At 35.6% G+C, this 22,360-nt stretch overlaps 1 protein-coding gene across 3 annotated transcripts in view; it reads right to left on the bottom strand.

The window, feature by feature from the left end:
* Nsrp1 (nuclear speckle splicing regulatory protein 1) overlaps positions 1–22,153 on the bottom strand; it is a 50,052-nt gene extending 27,899 nt beyond the window's left edge. The window contains exons 1-2 of one of the 3 annotated variants that reach the window (XM_005402665.2): positions 22,085–22,153; positions 20,844–20,937 (exon numbers count right to left, since the gene is read on the bottom strand). In XM_005402665.2, the coding sequence (XP_005402722.1) occupies positions 20,844–20,937; positions 22,085–22,104 (114 nt within the window). In that variant the 5' untranslated portion in view covers positions 22,105–22,153. Of the gene's footprint in view, positions 1–20,843; positions 20,938–21,620; positions 21,793–22,084 lie in introns of those variants that run through there. The other 2 variants (XM_013503523.1, XM_005402666.2) reach the window with 2 other exon arrangements.
* Positions 22,154–22,360: the final 207 nt, after the last annotated feature.

Raw genomic sequence — 22,360 nt, forward strand, 5'->3', positions numbered from 1 at the left:
AAACTGTTTCTCAGAAGGAAAATATTATGTTTACAAGTATAGACTCTGGAATCAGGCAGATCTTCTGGGTTCAAACTCTAGCTCTATTATCTGAATACTCTGTGTATAATATGTGCCAATTTAAAATTAACTTCTTGACTCCTTAATTCCCTTAGCTATAAAATCTTTCCTTTTCCCTTAGCTTCTTAAACATGAACAAAACATCTCTATCCTAAGATAATAACAAAATGGAACATTTCACCAATTCTACTGGTATTTATTCAAGCTATCATTTCATTTCCTGTCAAACTTTGAAAACATGACAAATCAAATGAAAGTTACGGATCAAATAGGACAATAAAAGAGATAAAAGATTATAGAGCTAACTATGATAAAATCTGCATGGTATTGACAAAAAAACAGACCTGAAGATCAATGGAACAGATTGGAAGATGGAGATACAACCACAAAAACACTCAGCCACCTTCTCTTTGACAAGGGAGCCAAACATGTTCACTGGAAGAAAGATAACTTCTTTAATAAACGGTGTCGGAAAAACTGGCTTTCCACAGGCTGAACACTAAAATAAGACCCATGTCTATCACTATGCACTAAATCAAAGTCAAAATGGCTTAAAGATCTAAATATTAAAACAGAAACACGAGGCTGGCGATTTAGCTCAGCGGCACAGTGCCTGCCTAGCAAGCGCAAGGTCGTGAGTTTAACTCCCAGTACCGGAAAAAAACCCCACCAAAAATAAATAAATAAATAAATAAATAAATAAATAAATAAATAAATAAATAAATAGATAGATAGATAGATAGATAAATAAATAAACCAAAACAACAGAAACACTACATCTAATGGCAGAGAAAGTAGGTGGAAGTCTTGAAGACACAGGGGTAGGTAGAGAGTTCATGTACAAAAACCAAACTGTATGGGAAATACTTCAGAGAATCAACAATTGGGATCTCATCTAATTGAAAAATTTCTGCATATCAAAAGAAATCACCAACAGGGTGCAAAGAAAACCCATGAATTGGGAAAAAAATTTTAGCCAATTGTCCCTCAGATAAAGGACTCCTCTCTAGAACATATAAAGAATTTTAAAAAATCAGGACCAGAAAATTCAAAGACCCAATACAAAAATGGGCATCTGAGATGAATACATACTTCTCACATGAAGAAATACAAATGGCAAATAAATACATGAAAAAATGTTCAACATAATTAGTCACTTGAGAAATGCAAATTGAAACAACACTGAGATTCCATCTCACCCCAGAAAGAACGGCTGTCATCAAGAAATCAACCAATAACAAATGCTCGAGGTGCTATGGGGGAAAAAGGAACTCTTCTCCACTGTTGGTGGGAGTGTAGAATGCTGCAACCACTGCAGAAATCAGTCTGGAGATTCCTCAGTAAACTAGGATTAGAGGTCCAATTCAACCCAGCTATTCCCCTCCTGGGTATTTTTCCAGAAGAACTGAAAACATCATACCACAGTGATATATGTGTACCTATGTTTATAGCCATGCAATTTGTAATAGCTAAATCTTGGGAACAACCCAAATGTTCATCAGCTGAGGAATGGATAAAAAAGATGTGGTATTTATACAATGGAGTATTACTCAGCTATAAAAAAAGATAAACTAGAGGCTTTCATAGGTAAATGGATGCAACTAGAGACCATGAGTAAACACTGTATTTCCTCCCTTTTGTAATAACCTGAAAGAGTAAATAAAATCTCAAAGGTACAATAGACATTGTGAAAGGGAAAAGAAACCGCTCAAATACGAAGGAGCAACTGGGATGAAGGAGGGGAGAAGAAAAAGAAAGAAGAGGGAAAAAATATATGTGTGTGTGTGTATATATATATATATATATATACACACACACACATATATATATACACACACATACATACACAGGACAGCTAAGATAACTGTACTACTAATACCTGTTGGTTTATTGAAAGGAACTGTTAATGTATAATTGTTTGATCAATCTTGCATGCCGATATCTGGTTGTATGTGCAACCATTCTGAAGATGACATTGTGTAGTATAACAATCATTGTTAATATCCTATCATGTTTTGAAATTCTGTATCATTTTATTGCTCTCTATGCTGTTTTGTTTATGTATTTGTTTTTGTTATGTTGGTATTTTTTAAAATGAAAAATAAAATTTACAGGTATATATAAGGATAGCTGGAATTCATATACTGTTGATGTCTATAGTTTACTGAGAAACAGTTAATGCTTAAAATTTTTTTTCTTGACCAATTTTACACGCTTGAATTTGGTAATTAGAATAACTGATCTGAAAACAATATGCAGTATAAGAACCATTGTTGAGCTACCATTTTGTATGGTGAAGCTCTGCATCATTTCCAATTCTTTTTTAATTATTTTTTTTGTTACTGTCTTTGTTTGATCAATCTTACATTCTTATGTCTAATGAACTGAGCAACTTCGTTGAAGATAACAGCATGTAATTTAGCAACCACTGTAAATTTCTATCATTTTGTCTTGAGGTCATGTATCATTTTTGTTGTTTTTGTGCTGTTTTGATTTTGTCTTCATTGTTGTTTTTTCAGTTTTTTAATTTTTAAAATAAAAAAAAAGAAAATTCCAGCAAAATTAAAAAAAAAAAAAGATTATAGAGCTAAACCAAACATACTGAGGACTAAAATAACACCAAGAGTTAATAAATTAGAAAACAGCCAGGTGTGGTGATGTATACCTGTAACCCCAGCACTCAAGAGGCTGAAGCAGGAGGATGATTATGAGTTCAAGGCCAGCTTCAGCTACAAAGTGAGTTCAAGGCCAGCCTGAACTGCATGGTAAAACCCTGTCTCAAAAAAGGAGACGAGAGGAGAAGACAGGAGGGAGGGGAAGTGGGGAGAAGAGACAACTGAAATACAGACAAAGGTTTAAGATAATCAAAGTTAATGTAGAGAAAAAGAAAAATATATTGAGTAATTTCCAACAATATCTGTTTACTTTTCTCATTTTACCCTGCCCTATCTACATTTTCATGGCCCTTATTATCTTCTAAATAATTATGTAATTTGTTATATTAATTGTTTATCTCATCTCCTTCCTCCACTAGATAATAGGCTCCACAAAGGCAGTGGATTAAGTAGTGTTTCACTGCTACAGAGAAGGGAATCAATAAATATTTGCTGAATGAATGAATGCTGCATGATATGAAAGACAAAGATGATTACCTAGGAAGATAACCTAGTGAACAGATCGTAGAAGTATTCTTATAAGGCAGTAAATTTCTATGAAATGAGAGAAAAACAAAGTATTTAGTTAAAAAAATATACTCCAGAAAAAAAATTATTTATACCAAAAATAAGTAAATAAAAATTTAAAACTCCAAACTTAAAGGATGTAAAGAAAATATATCTTCCTGTTATCTAAGTCAGTAAGTAAAAGTATTTCACTTCTTCGTAAAAACACTTAGTACTAAGGGAAAATGACTAATGTCTACAAAGGTTTTGAAATTATTGTTTTAGAAATATTACATTCATTGAAGTAGATATTTAAATGATAAAAGCAACAGGCAAGAATTCTGTAACAATCAAAAACTTAGGAAATAATCCCTCCTATAAGAACATGTTATAAAACTATGACACTAAAAGGCCTCAGAAATAGCAATATAAAAGGCAATTATTGTAGTCAGATGCAGTCAACTGAACTAAACTTAAAAGTCCACTATTCTAGGAATGGAGGAACAGTTTAATTTCAGAAAAATTAATGTAGATTTATCACATTAATAGATGCTAAAATCATTAAAACAATACTACTTATGGCTTTAAAAATTCGTAGTAAACTAAAAAAATGCAGCAAAAACTTACAGCAAACATCACATTTAATTCTGAAAAACAATATTTTTTTTTGGTACGGGGAATTAAACTCAGGGCCCTGTGCTTGCCAGGCAGGCACTGCACCTCTGAGCTACATCTCCAGTCCTTAATTCTGAAATTGTATAAGCAATTCCCATTAAAATAAGGAACACACATGAATATTTGTATCACTGTTTTTATTTATACTACAGATACACAAACAGTATATACAGAAAGAAACAAGATATACAGTAAGACAGATGAAGAGCTAAAATAACCTACTTGTAGGTAATGACTGTCTACATAAGAAATAAAAAAAAAAACTGTAACCTAACTATCTAGATGCCAGAATATCAACACAAAAATTAGAAAGCAGTCATAATAAAAAGTTAGGAAAATTTCCTTATACAATAGCAACAATAAGTATCTATAAATTAAACAAAATATTGATGTGGGATGTTTATGGAAGAAATTACAAAGCAGAGTATTTAAAACATCTGAACAAATAAAGATGCCATATTAAATAAAGTGGGAGAGAGAATTATTACTAAAAATACATACATAGAAATGTGTAAAAAACAAAATAATCACTGATCATTTACTAGCTTTTATCCTTTACGTGTAATAAATTTTTTTGTTTTTGTCTTGAGATAAGTTCCATGTTGCCAGGCTATCTTCAAACAACTGGGCACAAGTGATCTTCCTACCTCAACTCAGCCTCCCAAATACCTGGCACTACAGCTGTGCACCATTATACACAGAAATCTCTAACAATTCTGTATATATTTTTTCACTAAGTGTTATTTCATGAACTCAACACACTTTCCTCACTTTTATTTCACTGTTAAAAGCTGGACTGGTTTTAAGGTTTTACTATTGTAAACAACTCTAAGATACATACTTCTGAAGAATATGGACAAATCTTTTATGAAGATTTCTGATTTTTCCAATATAAGAATTTTAGAAAGGAAGATATGGGCCTGGTTTCTTTCTTGTGACTGGTACAGAGTTAAAAAATATTTAATGGCCAGGGATATAGCTCAGTGGCACAAGCGCCTGCCTGGCAAGCACAAGATCCTGAGTTTGATTCCAGGTACCAAAACAAACAAACAAACAAACAAAAAACACATTTAAATCTTCCCATCAGCATTTTAAAAAGTATTTGTGCAGGGCATGATGGTGATGGGCATGCAATCCCAGCACTATGGGAGGCCAAGCAGGAGGATCACAAGTCCAGCCTGAACAATTTGTGATTTATCAAGACCCTCTCTCAAAAAAAATTTTAAAAAGGGGTGGGGATGTAGCTCAGTGCAAAGATCCTGGGTTTAATCTTCAGTATCAAGAAAGGTATTTGTTAATATGATATAAAAAATGGTAGCTCACTGCTGACTCTACATTTCTTAAATATAGTGAGATTTAGTATTTTTACTGCTCCTTACATATTTCTATTTCTTCTATGTTTGTCTATAAATTTTTTCTGGCAGAATTTTTAAAGTGTTTCTTCTATTCAGTGCTGTACATCTTACAAAAATGCAAAACTGTAACAGGACTATATCACAGTTTTTGAATTTATATGTAAAATTTTACTCACATACTACACAAATACAGACATACATACATGAAATTAAGTGCACACATTTTTCCCAAGTAATTTAACTTAATACTCTTTTAAAACGGTCAAAGAACTAAATCTCTTTATACAAAAGTAACAATTTTCCTACTTATATGTACCATACCTTTCCACTGGATATAAATTATGTTGTAAAACTAGATCTCAGAAGTACATAATTGCCCAAAGTAAGCATCTGATTGGCAAGATTAAAAAGAAAACTCTACTATGCCCTGCAAAATAAGCATTTATCACAAACACCTAGAAGTTCCGTGTTTAACCTGTCATCCAATACCTACCTATATTTGCCACTAACCAGCTTATAAAAGTTGTGAAATATTTATCTCTTTTGAGAACAATCATATAGACCAGGAATCAGGAAATATAGAGACTTCTGGAAGATGGTGTAGTAGTGAGCAGCAGAGAAAGCTTCTCCGAGATTTGTGCTCCAGACATTAGAGTATAGCAAGCTGAGGAGGAGGAAGGAAGGAAGTGGGTCCCCAAGACTCAGGAAGGATCTGAAGAGAGCACTGAACTCCACAGGGGGAGCAAAGAGACAGACTTCAACAAAGGAGATAGCAGAATGTGTTCTCTCTGAGCCCAGACTCACTGTGTGGAAGGTGCGGCTCGAACCTGAAGAAACTGACTGTTGGTGACCTCAAAGGCCTCAACAGAGAAATGCACAAATGCAAGAGAACACGGCAGACTGCAGTGGCTGGTGAGTACTTGGGTTCAGATATCCTCCAGGAGAGGGTGATTGGCTGGTAGCCATCTTGGACAGGGGACAACTGTGCTCAGAACTCAGAACAGCTGCATGCCAGCTCCATCCAGTGGCTCCTAGTATCAAAGTGAGGTTGCCAAGTACAAGTTGCAGGAGGTCAGGGAGCCACAAGATAGCAGGGAGCCGAGTTCAAGCAGGCAGGAGGCACACGGGGTGTTACAGTTTGAATAAATCAGGTTCCAGCCTCACAGTCAGAAACCAGCCTGAACCTTTAGTGGAACAGAAGGTGCAGGCTTGCTGGGATTATCCACTATTCCATCTTAAAGCTATAGCTGGCTTGCTCAGATCTGAACTGTCTGTCCATGTTGTCTACCAGCAACAACAGAGACACACTTTGAAGTAGACATTTTGCTTTTTTTTATTTTCTCTATTCTTTCTTTTCTTATTTTTATGTTTTTCCCCCTTAATGATTTGTTCCTGTTTTCATACAAGTGAAAGCATGATTTCTAGTTTTTCTGTTGTTGTTTTTTTTCTTCCTTCTCTCTTTCCCTTCTGTATTCTTTACTAGTTTCTCAAAGTTTGCATAATCTTCCTTTGTAATCTCTTCTTCTATTTCTGTACTTTTCCACTCAATCATCTTAAAATTTTCTGCCTTGAAGGTAAAAATGGCTGTACTGAGGCCTTATTTACTGTATACAATTTTCTGGTTCATTTTAGATTTTGTTATATAATCACAAATATAGTTTTTACAGTTAAAAGATGGCAAATTAACAGTACCACAGGTTGTCATTTCCTACACTGTACTTGATGCTATTGTTATGCTGACTGTCTATTCTACCCAAGGTAACATAATTGTTCTAATCAGTTGTTTTCCACAGTATACCAAGACTGGTATCGCCTAAGGGTCATAAACAATACTATAGGCTTGTGCCAATGAATCAGGGGCTGGGCCAAGTAGGAAGCAATTTCTCATCCCCAATAAATTGAGGAGGTAGGATCTTGCAACAGAATCAAAACCCAAAAGCCAGCTATACCTGGAAGACATCTCTGAGAAGTAGTCATTTCCTAAGGGTTCTAAATGCAAGCAATAAAACTACTTGCTATAAGCAATTTACAATCACCAACTCAGAAATTAAACTTAAAAAAAAAAAAAAAACCTGAAAAAGAGAAGACAGACAAGATGCAAACCCAGACTTCCAGCTCACCAAAGAGAAACCCAAGGGGCAATGATATGGAACAATTCAATTTGAAAGCCACCCAGTTGGACTCTCTGAAGTGGTAACAGAAGTAACAACAACAACAACAAAAAAAAAAAAAATGAAAGAGGCTCTAGAAAAAAATCAAATCAGAAATAATTTCAAAGATAACTGCAGAGATGATGACCATAATGGAAGACACGCTTAGTGACTCTAGAGCACATACAGATTTTTTGGAAAATGATGGAAACTATGAATATCCAACATAGGGAAGAAATAGAATCCATGAAACAGATTCAAACAGATATACAGGAGATTAAAAACTGCATTGAAAGTATACACAGCAGAATGAGCCAATATGAGGACAGAATATCAGATAAGAAGACAGGATGGGGGTTAGTGATCAAGAAAAGAAGAATTTCCTAAAAATAGCAGGGGAGCATGAAAAATCAAACCAACAGTGGCTAAATAATGCCAAGAACATAAGATTCATCAGAATCAATAAAAAAGCAGGAGACAGTGCAAACAACATAAAAACTGGTTCACCCAAGTAATGGCAGAAAATTTCCCAAGAAGGGGCAAGGAAATTTGACATACAGCCAAGTGAGGTATACAGAACTCCAATTCGCCATGATAAAAAAAAAAAAAAAAAACAACCACAAACCCATCAAGGCACTTAACAGTCAAGATTCCAGAAATTAAACACAAGAACAGAATATTAAAAGCTGTTAGAGAAAAAAAACAAATTACCTATAAAGGAAAGTCCATCAGAATCACAGAAGACTTCTCAACAAAAACCCTCACGTCAAGGACAGCTTGGAGTAAAGTATATCAAGCCCCAGAAGAAAACAATCTCTAGCCCAGATTGATGTAGCCCACAAAACTAGCTTTCAAAATTAATAAATAAGATAGTTCCATGACAAAGAACATCTGAGGAAATTCATGAACCAGCATTCCAAAATATTCTGAAGGACATTCTCAAAAGAGGTAACAAGGACTACAACTCCATGAACCCCAAAAGAATGAACCCACCAGGAAAGGCAACAAATTAAACAGAGGAGGATAGGGGCTGAGGATTTAGCTCAGCGGCCCAGCGCCTGCCTGGCAAGCGTGAGATTGTGAGTTCGATTCCCAGTACCAGAAAAAAACCAAACCAAAACAAAACAAAAAAAAAGAGGAGAAAAAAAAAAGGGAACCAACAATAGGAAAATAACATGACAAGGATAAGTCAATACATATCAGTTATAACCATCAATATAAATGGTCTCAATTCACCAATCAAAAGAAACAGATTGGCAGATTGGATCAAGAAGCAAGATCCAACAATATGCTGCATGCAAGAAACATTTAATTCAAAGAGAAATTCACAAATTGAAAGTCAAAGGATGGAAAAAAAATACTTCATGTCACAGTGACCCAGAAGAAAGCAGGGGCAACTATTCTATTTGCAGACCAAGTAGGTATCAAGCCAAGACTGATCAGAAAAGACTAAGAAGCTCACTACATATTTGTCAAGGGAACAACCCAAGAGAAAGGGACAACAATCATAAACATATATGCACAAAATACCAGTGCACTGAATTATATAAAACAGATATTAGTAGACACGAAAAAGCAAATATGCACTAATACAATTATAATGCAGGATCTCAACACCCCACTGTCACAGACAGATCAACTAGACAAAAAAATCAACAATGAAATATCAGAACTGAACCAAACTTTGGAACAAATGGACTTAGTAGATGTCTACAGTGTTCCATACCACAGTATCAGAATACATATTCTTCTCAGCTGCACACTGGATATTCTCCAACATACTTAAGTAAATGCAAAGGAACTGAAATTATCCCATGCATATTATCAGGCCACAGTGCATTGAAATTGGATATCAATGGCAAAAAAAAACTACAAAAACTTCATAAACACATAGAAATTTAAAAAAATACCCTTAGAACAATCAATGGGTCACAGATACAATTAAAGAAGAAATTAGACAATTTCTATAGCTAAATGATAATGCCAATAAAACATACCAGAACTTATGGAACACAATGAAAGCAGTCCTATGAGGGAAATTTATAGCAGTGAATACTAATATCCAAAAACCAGTGAGCTCAAATAAACAACCTAATGTTGAATGTCAAGCTTCTAGAAATAGAAGAGCAAGTCAAGCCCAAAGCTTTTACAGGGAAATATATAGATCAGAGCAGAAATTAAAGCATGGAGACTAAGGAAACAATACAAAGAATCAATGAATCAAGAGCTTGTTCTTTGATAGATTAAATAAAATTGACAAACCTTTAGCCAATCTTTTAAAAAACCCGAAAAGAAAAAAAAAGGTTCAAATCCACACAATTTAGAATGAAAAAAGTGAAATACAACAGATCCTGCAGAATTCCAGAAGGTCATCAATACTTACTTTGAGAACCTGTATTTGTTTTTTTTTTTTCCTGGTACTGGGAATCAAACTCACGTCATGCTTGCCAGGTAGGCGCTGTGCCGCTGAACTAAATCCCCACCCCCGAGAACCTGTATTTGAATAAGATGAAAATCACAGAAGAAATGGAGAGATTCCTAGATACACTTAAATTACCAAAGCTGAATCACGAAGATATAAAAATTCTAAACAAACCAATTATCAGTCAATAAACTGAAGTAGTAATTAAAAACCTACCATCAAAGAAAAGCCTAGGCCCTGATAGATTCATGGCTGACTTCCATAAGAAATTTAGAGATCTAATGTCACTACTTCTCAAATTATTTAATGAAATTAAAAGGGAAGTAATATTCCCAAATTCATTCTGGGAAGCAAGCATTACCCTAATACCAAAACCAGAGAAGGATCCAACCTAAAAAAAGAACTACAGGCCAATATCCTTAATGAATATAGACACAAAAATCTTCAATAAGATACTGGCAAACTGAATGCAGCAAATAGTCAAGAAGATTATATACTATGACCAAGTAGGATACACTGCAGATATGCAAGGATAGTGCAACATACACGAATCAATAAAATATACAAAAATCATTAGTAGATGCAGAAAAAGAGTTTGACAAAGTCCAATGTCTGCTCATGATAAAAACCCTGCAGAAAATTGGAACAGATGGCCTTTATCACAAACTGATAAAAGCCATGTATAACAAACCAATAGCTAACATCCTACTAAATGAACAAAAACTCATAGCTTTCACTCTAAAATCAGAAACAAGCCAAAGATGTTCACTGTTACAACTCTTATTTAATATACTTTTGGAAACATTAGCCAGAGCAATTAGACAAGAGAAAGAAATAAAAGGAAAAAGGATAGGAATGGAATATATTTGAGGATGACATGATACTCTACATAGAAGACCCCAAAAACTCCACCAAAAACTTCTAGATTTAATAACCAAATTCAGTAGTGCAGCAGTGTACAAAGTCAACACTTAAAAATCAATACCTGGATTGGTTTTTGGAGCGTGGTGGAGCATGCCTGTAATCCCAGCACTTGGGACACTGAGGCAGGAGGATCATTGTGAGTTCGAGGCCAGCCTGGGCTACAAAGTGAGCTCAAGGCCAGCCTGAAGTGCACAGTAAGACCCTGTCTTAAAAAGATCGAAAAAAAAAAAAAAAAAAAATAGCCTTGATGCACACACATAACAACCTCACTGAGAGAGAAATTAGGGAAACAATACCTTTCACAATAGCATCCAAAAAAATGAAAATATCCTAGGAATCAATCTAACAAAGAAAGTAAAAGACTTCTATGTTGAAAACTATAGCACCCTAAAGAAGGAGATCAGAAACTATCAGAAAATGGAAAGATGGTCTTTGTCCTTGGGTAAGAAGAACCAATATAGTGAAAATGCCCATACTTCCAAAATTGTTAGACAGATTTAATGAAGTCCTGATCAAAATTTCAACAGCATATCTCACAGAATTAGAGAAAACAATCCTAAAATTAATTTGGAATCAGAAAAGACCTAGAATAGCAAAAGTATTTTTGGGCAACAAAGGCAAGGCCGGGGACATCACAATGCCTGACTTAAAACTGTATTACAAAGCTACTGTGATAAAAAACAGCATGGTACTGGCAAAAAAAGACCCAAGGATCAAATGGAACAGACTAGAGGATATAAAAACAACCCCAGAAACACTCAGCCACCTTCTCTCTGACTAAGGAGCCAAACACCTTCCCCAGAAGAAAGATGGCCTCTTTAATAAATGATGTGGGAAAAAATGGCTTCCCACATGCCAAAGACTAAAAATAGACACATTACCTTTCACCATGCACTAAACCAAAATCAAAATGAATTAAAGATCTAAACAGAAACACTAAATCTGCTGGAACACAGAATAGGTAAAACTCTTAAAGACAATACAGAAGGCATAGACTTTATGAGCAAAACCCTGACCCCACAGGAATTATCACAAAGTCAACAACTGGGATCTCATCTTATTAAAAAGCTTTTGCACAGCAAGAGAAACCACCAACAAAGTGAAGAGACAACCCAGTGTGGGAAAAAAATTTGCCAGCAGTTCCTCAGACAAAGAAGTATTATCTAGAAAAAAGAACTCTAAAAAACCAGACCCTCCAAATTTAAAGACCCAACGCAAAAATGGGCATCTGAAATGAACAGATATTTCTTAGATGAAGTAGAAAGAGCAGGTAAGTATACGAAAAAATGTTCAACATCATTGGACATTCAAGAAATGCAAATTAGGGGCTGGGGATTTAGCTCAGCAGCACAGTGTCTGCCTGGCAAGTTCAAGGTCGTGAGTTCGATTCCCAGTACTAGGGGTGGGGGGAAGACAAAAAGAAATGCAAATTAAAACAACACTGAGATTCCATCTGACCCCAGAAAGAATGGCTATTATCAAGAAATCAACCAATAACAAATGATGGTGGGGTTGTGGGGAAAAAGGAACCCTTCTCCACTGTTGGTGGGAGTGTAGGCTGGTACAACCACTGTGGAAATCAGTGTGGAGATTCCTCCAAACACTAGGACTAGAGGTCCCATTTGACCCAGCTATTCCCCTTCTTGGTATCTTCCCAAAAGAATTAAAAGCATCATGCCACAGCGATATATGCTTATCCATGTTTACAGCAGCACAATTTGTAATAGCTAAATCTTGGAAACAACTCAAATACCATCACCTGATGAATGGATAAAAAAGATGTGGCTTTTTTTCTACAATGGAGTACTACTCAGCCATAAAGAAAGATAAGCTTGAGACATTTCTAGCTAAATGGATGGACCCTGAGATCACACTCTTAAGTGAAATAAATCACACACACATATATAAATATTATTTCTCTGGTGTGAGAAATTGAAAGTGTAAATAAGGACCAAATATTTAAGATATTGGGAAATAGGAAGAAAATGTTCAAATGAAGCAGAGAAAAAAGGATGCTGGGAAAAGGAAAGAAGGAACAAGAAAAAAGAATGGAAGGAAAAAGTTGACACAAAGCTTTTGCAAATAAAGAGGGGAACAGGTGTTGATAGGAGGGGAAGGGAATGAGGAAAAGTGCAGAAACAAGATAAACCATGTACAGGTAGAAATTTCCTATGATGAGTGTTATCACTAAGTATATCTAAAATGTACCAATAAAATAAAGGTGGTTAAAAAAAAAAAAGTAAAATATAGATTAGCCAAATCTAGCCCACCTGTTTTTGTAAGTAAAATTTTATTGTAACACATTAATCACACGTGTTCACTGTTTACATGTTCTCTGCTTCCACACTGAGTAAAGCTTTTTTGATTGGTTTATAGGGCCTAAACATTTATTACACGTTCAGTGTGTAATATCTGAGTGGTCCCAGAATTATCTGGATTTCAAATTTTGGAATATTTGTATATACTTGAAACATCTCAGAGATGGGACCTAAATTGAAATACAAAATTTATTTACATTTCATCTATATCTTGTACAAATAGTCTGACAGTAATATTCTATGATAATTTTAGTATATGTATATTTTGTTTGCAGTTTCACATGAATTGAAATGAGGAATTTTCTACTTGTAGAATTAACATGGACACCCAAAAGTTTCAGATTTTAGAGGTTTCTGAATTTTGGATTTTGGGATTAGGAACACTCAACTGTATCTGGCCTCATCATAAATATTTAAACCTCTTAGATGTGTGTATTGTATAGACATGACTCCTGGGAATTAGCCTATATGTCCAGATCCCACCTCATGGAGCTCATACTCCAAATACAGTGACAAGATATGTATATAAACAAAAAAGTGAAAAGCTGAGTGTGTCAGAAAGAAAGAGACTACTACTTTTTATAGGGTATCTTATAGGACATAGCTTTTGTACTGTTTTAAGAAAGGCTATAATTTGGGTATACCGAGGTACAGAGAAGACTTCCAGTACGTAAAAGTGCAGAACTGTGAAAACTACCACCATAACAATGAACTTTGGATGCAGGAGCAGCTAGGAGAAAATGCTAGTAAGTATTTTAAGATCAAAGCATTAAATACAATTTGGTTTAGGAACTGGGGAGTCATGATGATTAGAATAGTGCTTTAGAAAGATCAGCCTGGCCTTGTTATTTAAAATAAATTTGAGGAACACCGTGCATGGTGGCACACCTTCATTCGTAATCCCAGCACTTGGGAGGCTAAGGAGGATCCTTTCAAGTTTGAGACTAGCCTGAGCTACAAAGTGAGCTCAAGGTCAGCCTGAACTGCATAGCAAGACCCTGTCACAAAAAGACAAATAAATAAATAAATAAATGTGAGTGAAGGAAGAGATAATAGGAAAATATTATGAAGCTATTAAAATAAACCAAGAAGCCAAGTATGCACCCGTAATCCCAGAATTTTGGAGTAAGTACTGTATTAATAAATGGAGGGATTTATTAATTCAGGATTTATTAATTCAGGATTGTCACAAGTTCAAGGCCAGCCTGGACTATGTAATGAGACCCTGTCTCAAAAGCCCAAAATAAATAAATAAAAAATAATAAACCTAGAAAAATACTCATAATGCAGGTGGTGACCACCAGATTAGAAAAACTGGAATAAACAGTCTGACAATAAAACCATTCAAACACTTATGATCTAACTAAAGCATCAGAATCTGCTTCCTTATTCATTTGGGGCAAAATGAATTTCCTTTCATTTTTTAGTTTTCATTTCCTTTGCCATTTCTCCCACCTTTGAACAAAACGTAATTTTCTAGTTAGTTTCAACAATTTTTTAAAAAAAATACTTAAATAATTAAAAGTGCTGGACTACCACTTTCCCATTTCAAAACCCTAATATAAGCATTTAAAGTAATCAAAAAAAAAAAAAAAATCAAATTCATGTGCTAGGGCCCCCTCTGCTGGACCATTGGAGATAAAGCACAAGCTTATTAAATTTGGGATTTTAATTTCTTCCAGTGAAGTGCCAAGAAATAATGGCTTTGTTTCACGGTGGTGCCTCCTGAAGTATATAAATGCTCTCCTCAGATGAACCACGGATTTTTCAAAATGCTGATACTTTTATAATTGTTTAAACTGCTGATTAGTTATGAAAAAAGTTCAACCTATATTCAAACTTAACAACAGTAAATCCCTTAATCAGCTTTGTATGTCTATATCTGTTTTCATGAAAAACCACTTTGAAGATATCAATATGTAATATAACAAGCATTGTTAACTCCCTACCACTCTGTTTGTAACTCTGTACTGTCTTTACTGTTCCTTTGCTATTTTGTAAAATGTTGGCTGTCTGTTAATATTTTCCTTTTATTTTTAAAATAAAAAAAAATTTAAAAAACAGTAAATCATATACTCAACTAAGAAATTTACTTCTCTGTACAGAGATAAACCGGAATTCATAGATTGATGTGTGTGTGTGTATGTGTGTGTGTGTTTTGCACTCAAAGCAATTCTTCTGCCTGGAATTACAGGCATGCACCACCACACCTAGTAGAATGATTTTTTTTAATAAGTAAATTATGTTAAAAGCATTAAATTACAGTTCCCTTGTCTGCTGTCTTTTAGCTGGACTCCATCAATACAAGGAGAAGATGGTATATCATAGGGTAAGAGAATGGTAAGGTATTTCTGTCTTTTTATCTAAAATGGAATTTTCTAATTGGCTTCAGCTCCTTCTAGATAAGACTAATTGCTGCCAAGTAATCTTGCTCTCTGGCATCGAAGAGACATCAACCTACCTGGATCCCTCCATTTATTAATACAGTACTTACTTCTTATTAATATTCTTGTCTGGACAGCCTCGGAATCCTCTATCTGGCTTCTCAAGTCTTCAAGCACCTATATAATCAATTTTTTAAGCTGGGTGTGTTGGCGCACGCCTGTAATCCCAGCACTCAGGAGGCTGAAGCAGGAGGATCACTGTGAGTTTGAGACCAGACTGGGGTACAAAGTGAGCTCAAGGCCAGTCTGAGCTGCACAGTGAGACCCTCTTAAAAAAAGGCAAAAAAAAAAAAAAAAAAAAAATCAATTTTTTGAAATACAATCCCTCTACATATAGGTAAAGGCCCAGGCCTATCTTTTCTGACTGTGTCCACCTATTGTTAGTCTGAGAAAACCTTCTAGACTACTTGTGCCTTAGTCACTTTCTTGTTGCTGGGACATAATACTGTATACCCACAACTTAAAGGAGAGTTTTAACGTTTCAGAGTTCTCAATCCACGGGTGGCTTGCTCCAAGGCAGATACAGAATGGTAGAGGGTCAGAGTGAGTGAAAAGCTGCTCATGTCATGATGGCCAGGAAGCAGAAAATGGAGGAAGTGCAGAGGGACACACATCTTTCCAAGTCTGGTCCTCAGTGACTGGCCTCCAACCAGGCCCCATCTCCTAACAGCAAGTCAGCTATAGCACTTGCATTGTCCAATCACCTTCCAAAAGCTCTGAGCACATGAGAATTTGGGGGGACAGTTTAGATCTAAACCATTTCAGATTTAATACTTGTCCTTCTCAAAGTAAGGTACAGTATGGTAACTGCATGTTGCTCTGTATTACACAGTAAGCCAGGATGAGTTAAAATGAGACCACAAAATAAGTATAATCTTACTTATGTTTCTGTCATATTTACAGTAACGGATTTTAATAATCATTCCTACAAAACAAACCACAAGATGCCAGACAATTTAATGGGAAATCATTTTTTTCATAAATGGTGATGGGAAAACTGGATACCCACATGTAAAAGAATGAAATTGGAATCCTACTTTGTAACATATAAAAAAAATTAACACAAAATGGATCAAAGACCTAAATTTAAAAGCCAACACTACAAAACTCTAGAAGAAGACAGAGGTGTTAATGGCCTTCAGTTAGGCAACAGTTTCTTTAGGAATGACACCAAAGCATTAACAAAGGAAAATAAATAAAATGGACTTCCTCAAAATTGAAATGTCCTTCAAAGGACATTACCAAGAAGTGTAAAGACAAGCCACAGAATGAAAATATTTACAAATCATGTATCTGGTTTTTTTTGGTACTGGAAATCAAACTCAGAACCTTGTGCTTGCCAGGCAGGCACTTGTGCTGCTGAGCTATATCCCTGGCCCCCCAAATCAGGTATCTAATAGGGTACTTGTACCTAGGATATATGAAGAATTCTTACAACTCATAATAAAATGCATAAACAGGTAAATGATACAAATAGGCATTTTCCCAAAGATATAAAATTCATCATCACTGGATATTAAGCAAATGCAAACCAAAACCACAATGAGATTATCACTTTACATCCACTAGGTTATAATAAAAAAGGTAAGAAATGTTGAAGAGCCAGGTGTTGTGGTGCACAACTGTAATCCCAGAACTTGGGAGGCTGAGGCAGGAGGATCACTGTGAGTTTAAGGCCAGCCTGGGCTGCAAAGTAAGTTCAAGGCTAGCCTGAACTGCACAGTGAAACCTTGTCTCAAAAAGTAGAAGATAAAAAAAGAAATGTTGAAGAAGATGTGAAAATGCTGGAACTCTCATGTACTGCTGAAAGGCAAGCAAAATGTTATACCCACTTTGGAAAACAGCCCTGCAATTCCTCAGAAGGTAAAACATAATTACAAAAACCAGCAATTCTACTTCTAATATATATCCAACAGAAACGAAAACATATAAACTTATCTTGACACAAAAACCTGGACAGATATTCCTTGTTTAAAGATTGAGTTATAGTCCTGTGACTGAATTATCCACTAAATTAGGAGTTATATACAGTATACACATTACAGTATTGACAACAAAGAGATGTGTAAAGGAAATTCCAGTTTGATGACTCTGCTTTTATCCACATAACTTACATGCAATACTGTAATATACAGCAGAGCCTAAAACTATAGCACTGTACTAAACAGTACAATCAGCAAAAATTACAGTACTGCATAAACGAAGTGTACTATATAAAAAAAATACATGGAGGGTCTATTAACAAGATATACAGAACTGTACCAAAGAAAAGATAGGCTGCAAGTCTGAGTGGTAGGTTGTAAGTCTGAACAATCATTAAACAAGTATGATCTGTACACAAATGTTCAAAGAGGCATTATTTATTATAGACAGATAGTGGAAACAACTCAAAAGCCCACTCATTTGAGGCGCTAGGTTCTACCCTCAGACAGGGAAGGGGAAGGGAAGGAGGAGGAGAGAGGGGAGGGACAGAATAAAGTAGTGATTCATGTTATAACTTTGAATACACAGTAAGTGAAAGCAGACACAAAAGGTCACCCATTGCATAATTTCATTTATATGAAATGTCCTCAACAGGCAAATCCATACAAAAACGAAGATTAGTGTTTCTGGGGTGTGGGGGCAGGGAAAATGAAGAGTGACTATAATGGGTACAGGCTTTTTTCTTGGTAATGAAAATGTTCTAAAATTAGATGGTGATTAATTATACAACTCAAACACTAACAAATAAAAATATACCATTTTTAAAAGGTGAAGTATGTGGTATACAGATTATATCGCAACGGTGTATTTTAAAAGGGTGAAATAACCAAAACAACTTGCATGCAAATTAAAACTAAAATATAGGATAAAACATCCTCAAACTGGGCATAGTGATGGACACTCTGCCTAGCATGTGTGAGGCCTTGGGTTAAATCCTTAGTACTGCAGTAGGGAGCAAAGAACCCACATAAATTTTTTAACATCCTATAAATAATCATAAAAGGTACATATTATGTATCAAATCTCTTCCTCTTGTACTAATATTCTTAGCTATCTAGAATACAAATACATCAATTCATCTTTCCTTTCTTATGTGTGTATTTGCTTTGGCTGCCAGATCCTGTTTATTTTTGTGGTATTTCTCCTATTTGTCTCCTTTGATTCCCACTGACCTCACTGTACTTAAGGTCCTCATCTTTCACCTAAACTACTGTAGAAACTTTCTAACAGGCACATCAACCCTCATCTCTTGTTTCTTCTCTTCCAAGCTTCACAATTCAAGTTATCTTCTCACAACAGAAATGTACTCACACCATTAAACTACTAAAAAACTATTTTCAAAGAAAAAGTTTAAGTTTCCTATGAGAAACTTGAAGGCTGTTTAAATCCCTTGGTTTTCCTTTAGCAAAGTCAATCATTTCATCCTCTACATCTCATTAACATTTTGTAATTCCATTACTGAAACAAGGCAAGAGAGAGAATGGGAAGAGTATACAGATTGGGGCCAGACAGGCCTAAATTCAAATCCTACTACCAGCGCTTATATTAGTTCCATGGCCTGAAAAATTATTTGAGTTTCTCTTTCCTTATCTGTAAAATGAGAGTAATACTTCTATCACAGAGGTCAAATAAAGTACAATGGCACTCAGGAATCCTCAACGTTAGTTTTCTTTCCAAATTTGTATTTATATACTACTTTATATTTTTATACTGCTCTATATTAATGTTTACATGTCTGTCTCACTAAACTATGAATTGGCCAGAAGCAACACTATACAAATGCTCCTCAACTTACAGTGGGGTTACATCCTGATAAACCCATCGAAATTAAAAACATCTTCAGTCAAAATACATTTAATATGCAAGATAGGATTGTACAACTAGCCTGGGGAAAACACTGAAATTCAAAATGTTGTCTCTAATGAATGCTTATTACTTTTGCATTGCTACGAAGTCAAAACCATAAGCCAAACCATTTTAAGTTTTCCACTGTGAGTATACGGACTCCAAAAAATTATTATAAGGGTGCCACACAGACTAAATAAAGCACATGGGCTGCAGCTACAAAATCAATCAACTCTCAACCGTGGAGTGGGTATTAAGTATTTATTGATGGAGGAATTTAAGAATTGAATAGTTGTACTTAGTAACTTTCTCAACATTTTATTTGAAAATAATCTACTTGTCTACATAGAGAAATTTAACTAGTAACCTTGATTCATTTTATATAATCACTTATTAAATTTTATGAGGAAATAAAAACAGAAAAACATAAGGTAAGCAATTCATTTCAGCAAAATGTACTTCTACAACTGCAGGGATGAATCTCACTGAAGGAAGTGAGACCTAAAAGACTACTATACACTGCATGATTTCTTTTACATGAATTTCTTGAACAGACAAAACTAGAGATAGAACTCACATGAGTAGTTTTCTGGGGCAAAACATGGGGAGGCAGACTGTAGAGGTGCAGAGAACAACTTTTAGAACAGAGAGAAAAGTTCTGTATCTTGATTCTGGGTTAAACCTTTGCCAAAAATCATCAATCTGTACACTTATTATCTGACTTTATTATAGGTCAACTTAACCTCAAACTTTAAAAAGTATGACCAAATATAGCCATTTTTTTCCAAAGCAGCAAAAAAACCCAAAATGCCTTTTCTATATATTGCTAGTAAAAACTGAAAAAGAGGCTATTTTCCTGCCAGAGCAAAGAGATACCAGAGATGAATGGATATAAAGGTTTCTGTTTTAAGGAAAACATATACACAAAAAAACCTCAATTATTAATTAAGCACACATCTGGGGTCCTTTAGGCTGTACAGTGGGTTTCACAGGAAAAAACTTTTAGTCACTAAAACAGAAAATGTTCATATTAAGTGTTATTATCAGAGTATTATCCACAGTTAACTTTATTCACTACCATAATTATAACTGAGTAATGACATTTAACAGACACTGAATAACCACAAAAGTAGTTTCATGAAAAATAGTTACTCCTTCACAATGTTAACAAATTAGAAGGTACCCTACTAATAAAAACTTCTAGGAAATTGGTAACATTTTAATAGCTAATTCTTAGGAATCTATCAACAGGTTAGTTACATCACTTTTAGTTATCTGAAAAAAAAAACTGCTGTCTAAAAGTAATGACGTTCACAGCTTCTGAAAAGAAAAACTCGGTTTATAAAAAAAAAGTTGGTGGAGCTTCTTTCTTTAAACATTCCTTTTGATAATTCTGTACATTATATTCCAAAAACAGTGCTGAGAAATAACAAGGGTAATGACATCAAACTCACGGAGTTCAATTTAAAATTTTTTGTATTTCTAACAAAACATAGGTTCCCTTACCTCTTCATCATCATCAGAATCATTCCCAAACACTGATGGTTTCTGCAAAACAGCGTGCAACTGCTGTGTTTTCTTTGGCAAAATAAGCCCATACCTGTGTATTTTTTTTGAAATAGAAATTACACCATTATCTTCAAATGTTAAAAAATACATCCACTACCTCTTGCAAATGAGGCTACCAAATCAAAACACGTTATACAGCCTATGAACATAACACTTTCTGATTTTCAACGGTCTCAAAATCCTAATATGCCGTTTTTGTAATTATTACTCATTATTGTGTTTGTGGACCGGGCCAACCTCAAATACCATTTTTATCAAGAGAAGTAAATGAAGAGTTCAGAAATGTCTTGGGTGGGGAAGTGACACCAACGTTTTAAAAAACAAGTGAAAAGCTTAGTGAAAAGCTTAGTTCATGTCTGCTACCAATAAAAGCGCTCTAAATTATCCTTGTGGTCTAAAAGCATCAAGAAAACGGTTAGGGTTTTTCCCCCTTTAGCGTGTACTGGCACAGTTTTTAAGCAGTGAATGGATATTATAACCCACAATCTTTCAAAAATTAACTTAACTGAGAAACTCAACTATCCGTGAGAAAAGTTCCCATTACACGTTATACGCTCACTTGCGTTTGCCTTGCTGCATTTGAGAACCATCCCATTGGCCTCAACTCATTGGCCTTTCAGAAAGTAAGGATCACATCAAAGGTAAAATTTCCAAGAACGCACGATATGTGTCTCTTCTGCGGCCACGTATACCCCAATTCCCTACCATGCCTACCCTTTTCTGTGGCTCCTCGCATAACACTCCTAAAACGAGAAGGGAGGGCGGGAATCAGGACTTGAGCTTCTGCCAAGGAGAACAAGGCCCTCTAAGGAAATCAGGAATTGTCTCTCTTCTCAGTGCCCCTGAGAGCATCCAACCGGCGAGAAACTCAAGCGCGGGGTAGGAAGCAAGACTGAGGGGCCTCAGACCGAGCTTTTGGAAAATAGAAAAGTCTCGCTCTCTGCCCCTCAGCCTAACTTCCTTTATTTCCTCACAAGTTTCTCCCTCAAACTTCGGACTTCCATCCTGGAACATGTATGGGGGAGGGGAAATCTAGCCTGCTCAGGAGTTCTCCTTTTCCCGTCTCTATCTCTGCCAACACAGCCCCTTCACTTCCAGCGCACTTTAACTCCTCTGCCAAAGACACAGACGCCGTAGCTTCTCGCTCCCAGCCTGACCCTAACTCCCAAATCACTCACTGCCTGCCCGGAATCGCCATCTTGCTCCCGTCTCCGCTGAACGTGGCCGACGCCGTCGTGACGCTGACGCTGACGCAGCCACGTAGATTCTCGCGCGGTTTTGTGCGCCCGGAAGCTGTTTAGCGAGTTGCTTTCATGTTCGTGAGGAATGTGTGCTGGCACGTGTGCTTTGTTTTGAAGCCGACCTGTTGACTAGAAATCAGAGGGAAGAAAGGAATGAAAAGGAGTCCAGTCCAGGGCGTGTCAAAGTGTGCTCCTGGGTTTAGCAGCATCACC

Source organism: Chinchilla lanigera, unplaced genomic scaffold (assembly GCF_000276665.1).
Source record: "Chinchilla lanigera isolate Chin_1 unplaced genomic scaffold, ChiLan1.0 scaffold00080, whole genome shotgun sequence".
Classification (NCBI taxonomy): Eukaryota; Metazoa; Chordata; class Mammalia; order Rodentia; family Chinchillidae; genus Chinchilla; species Chinchilla lanigera.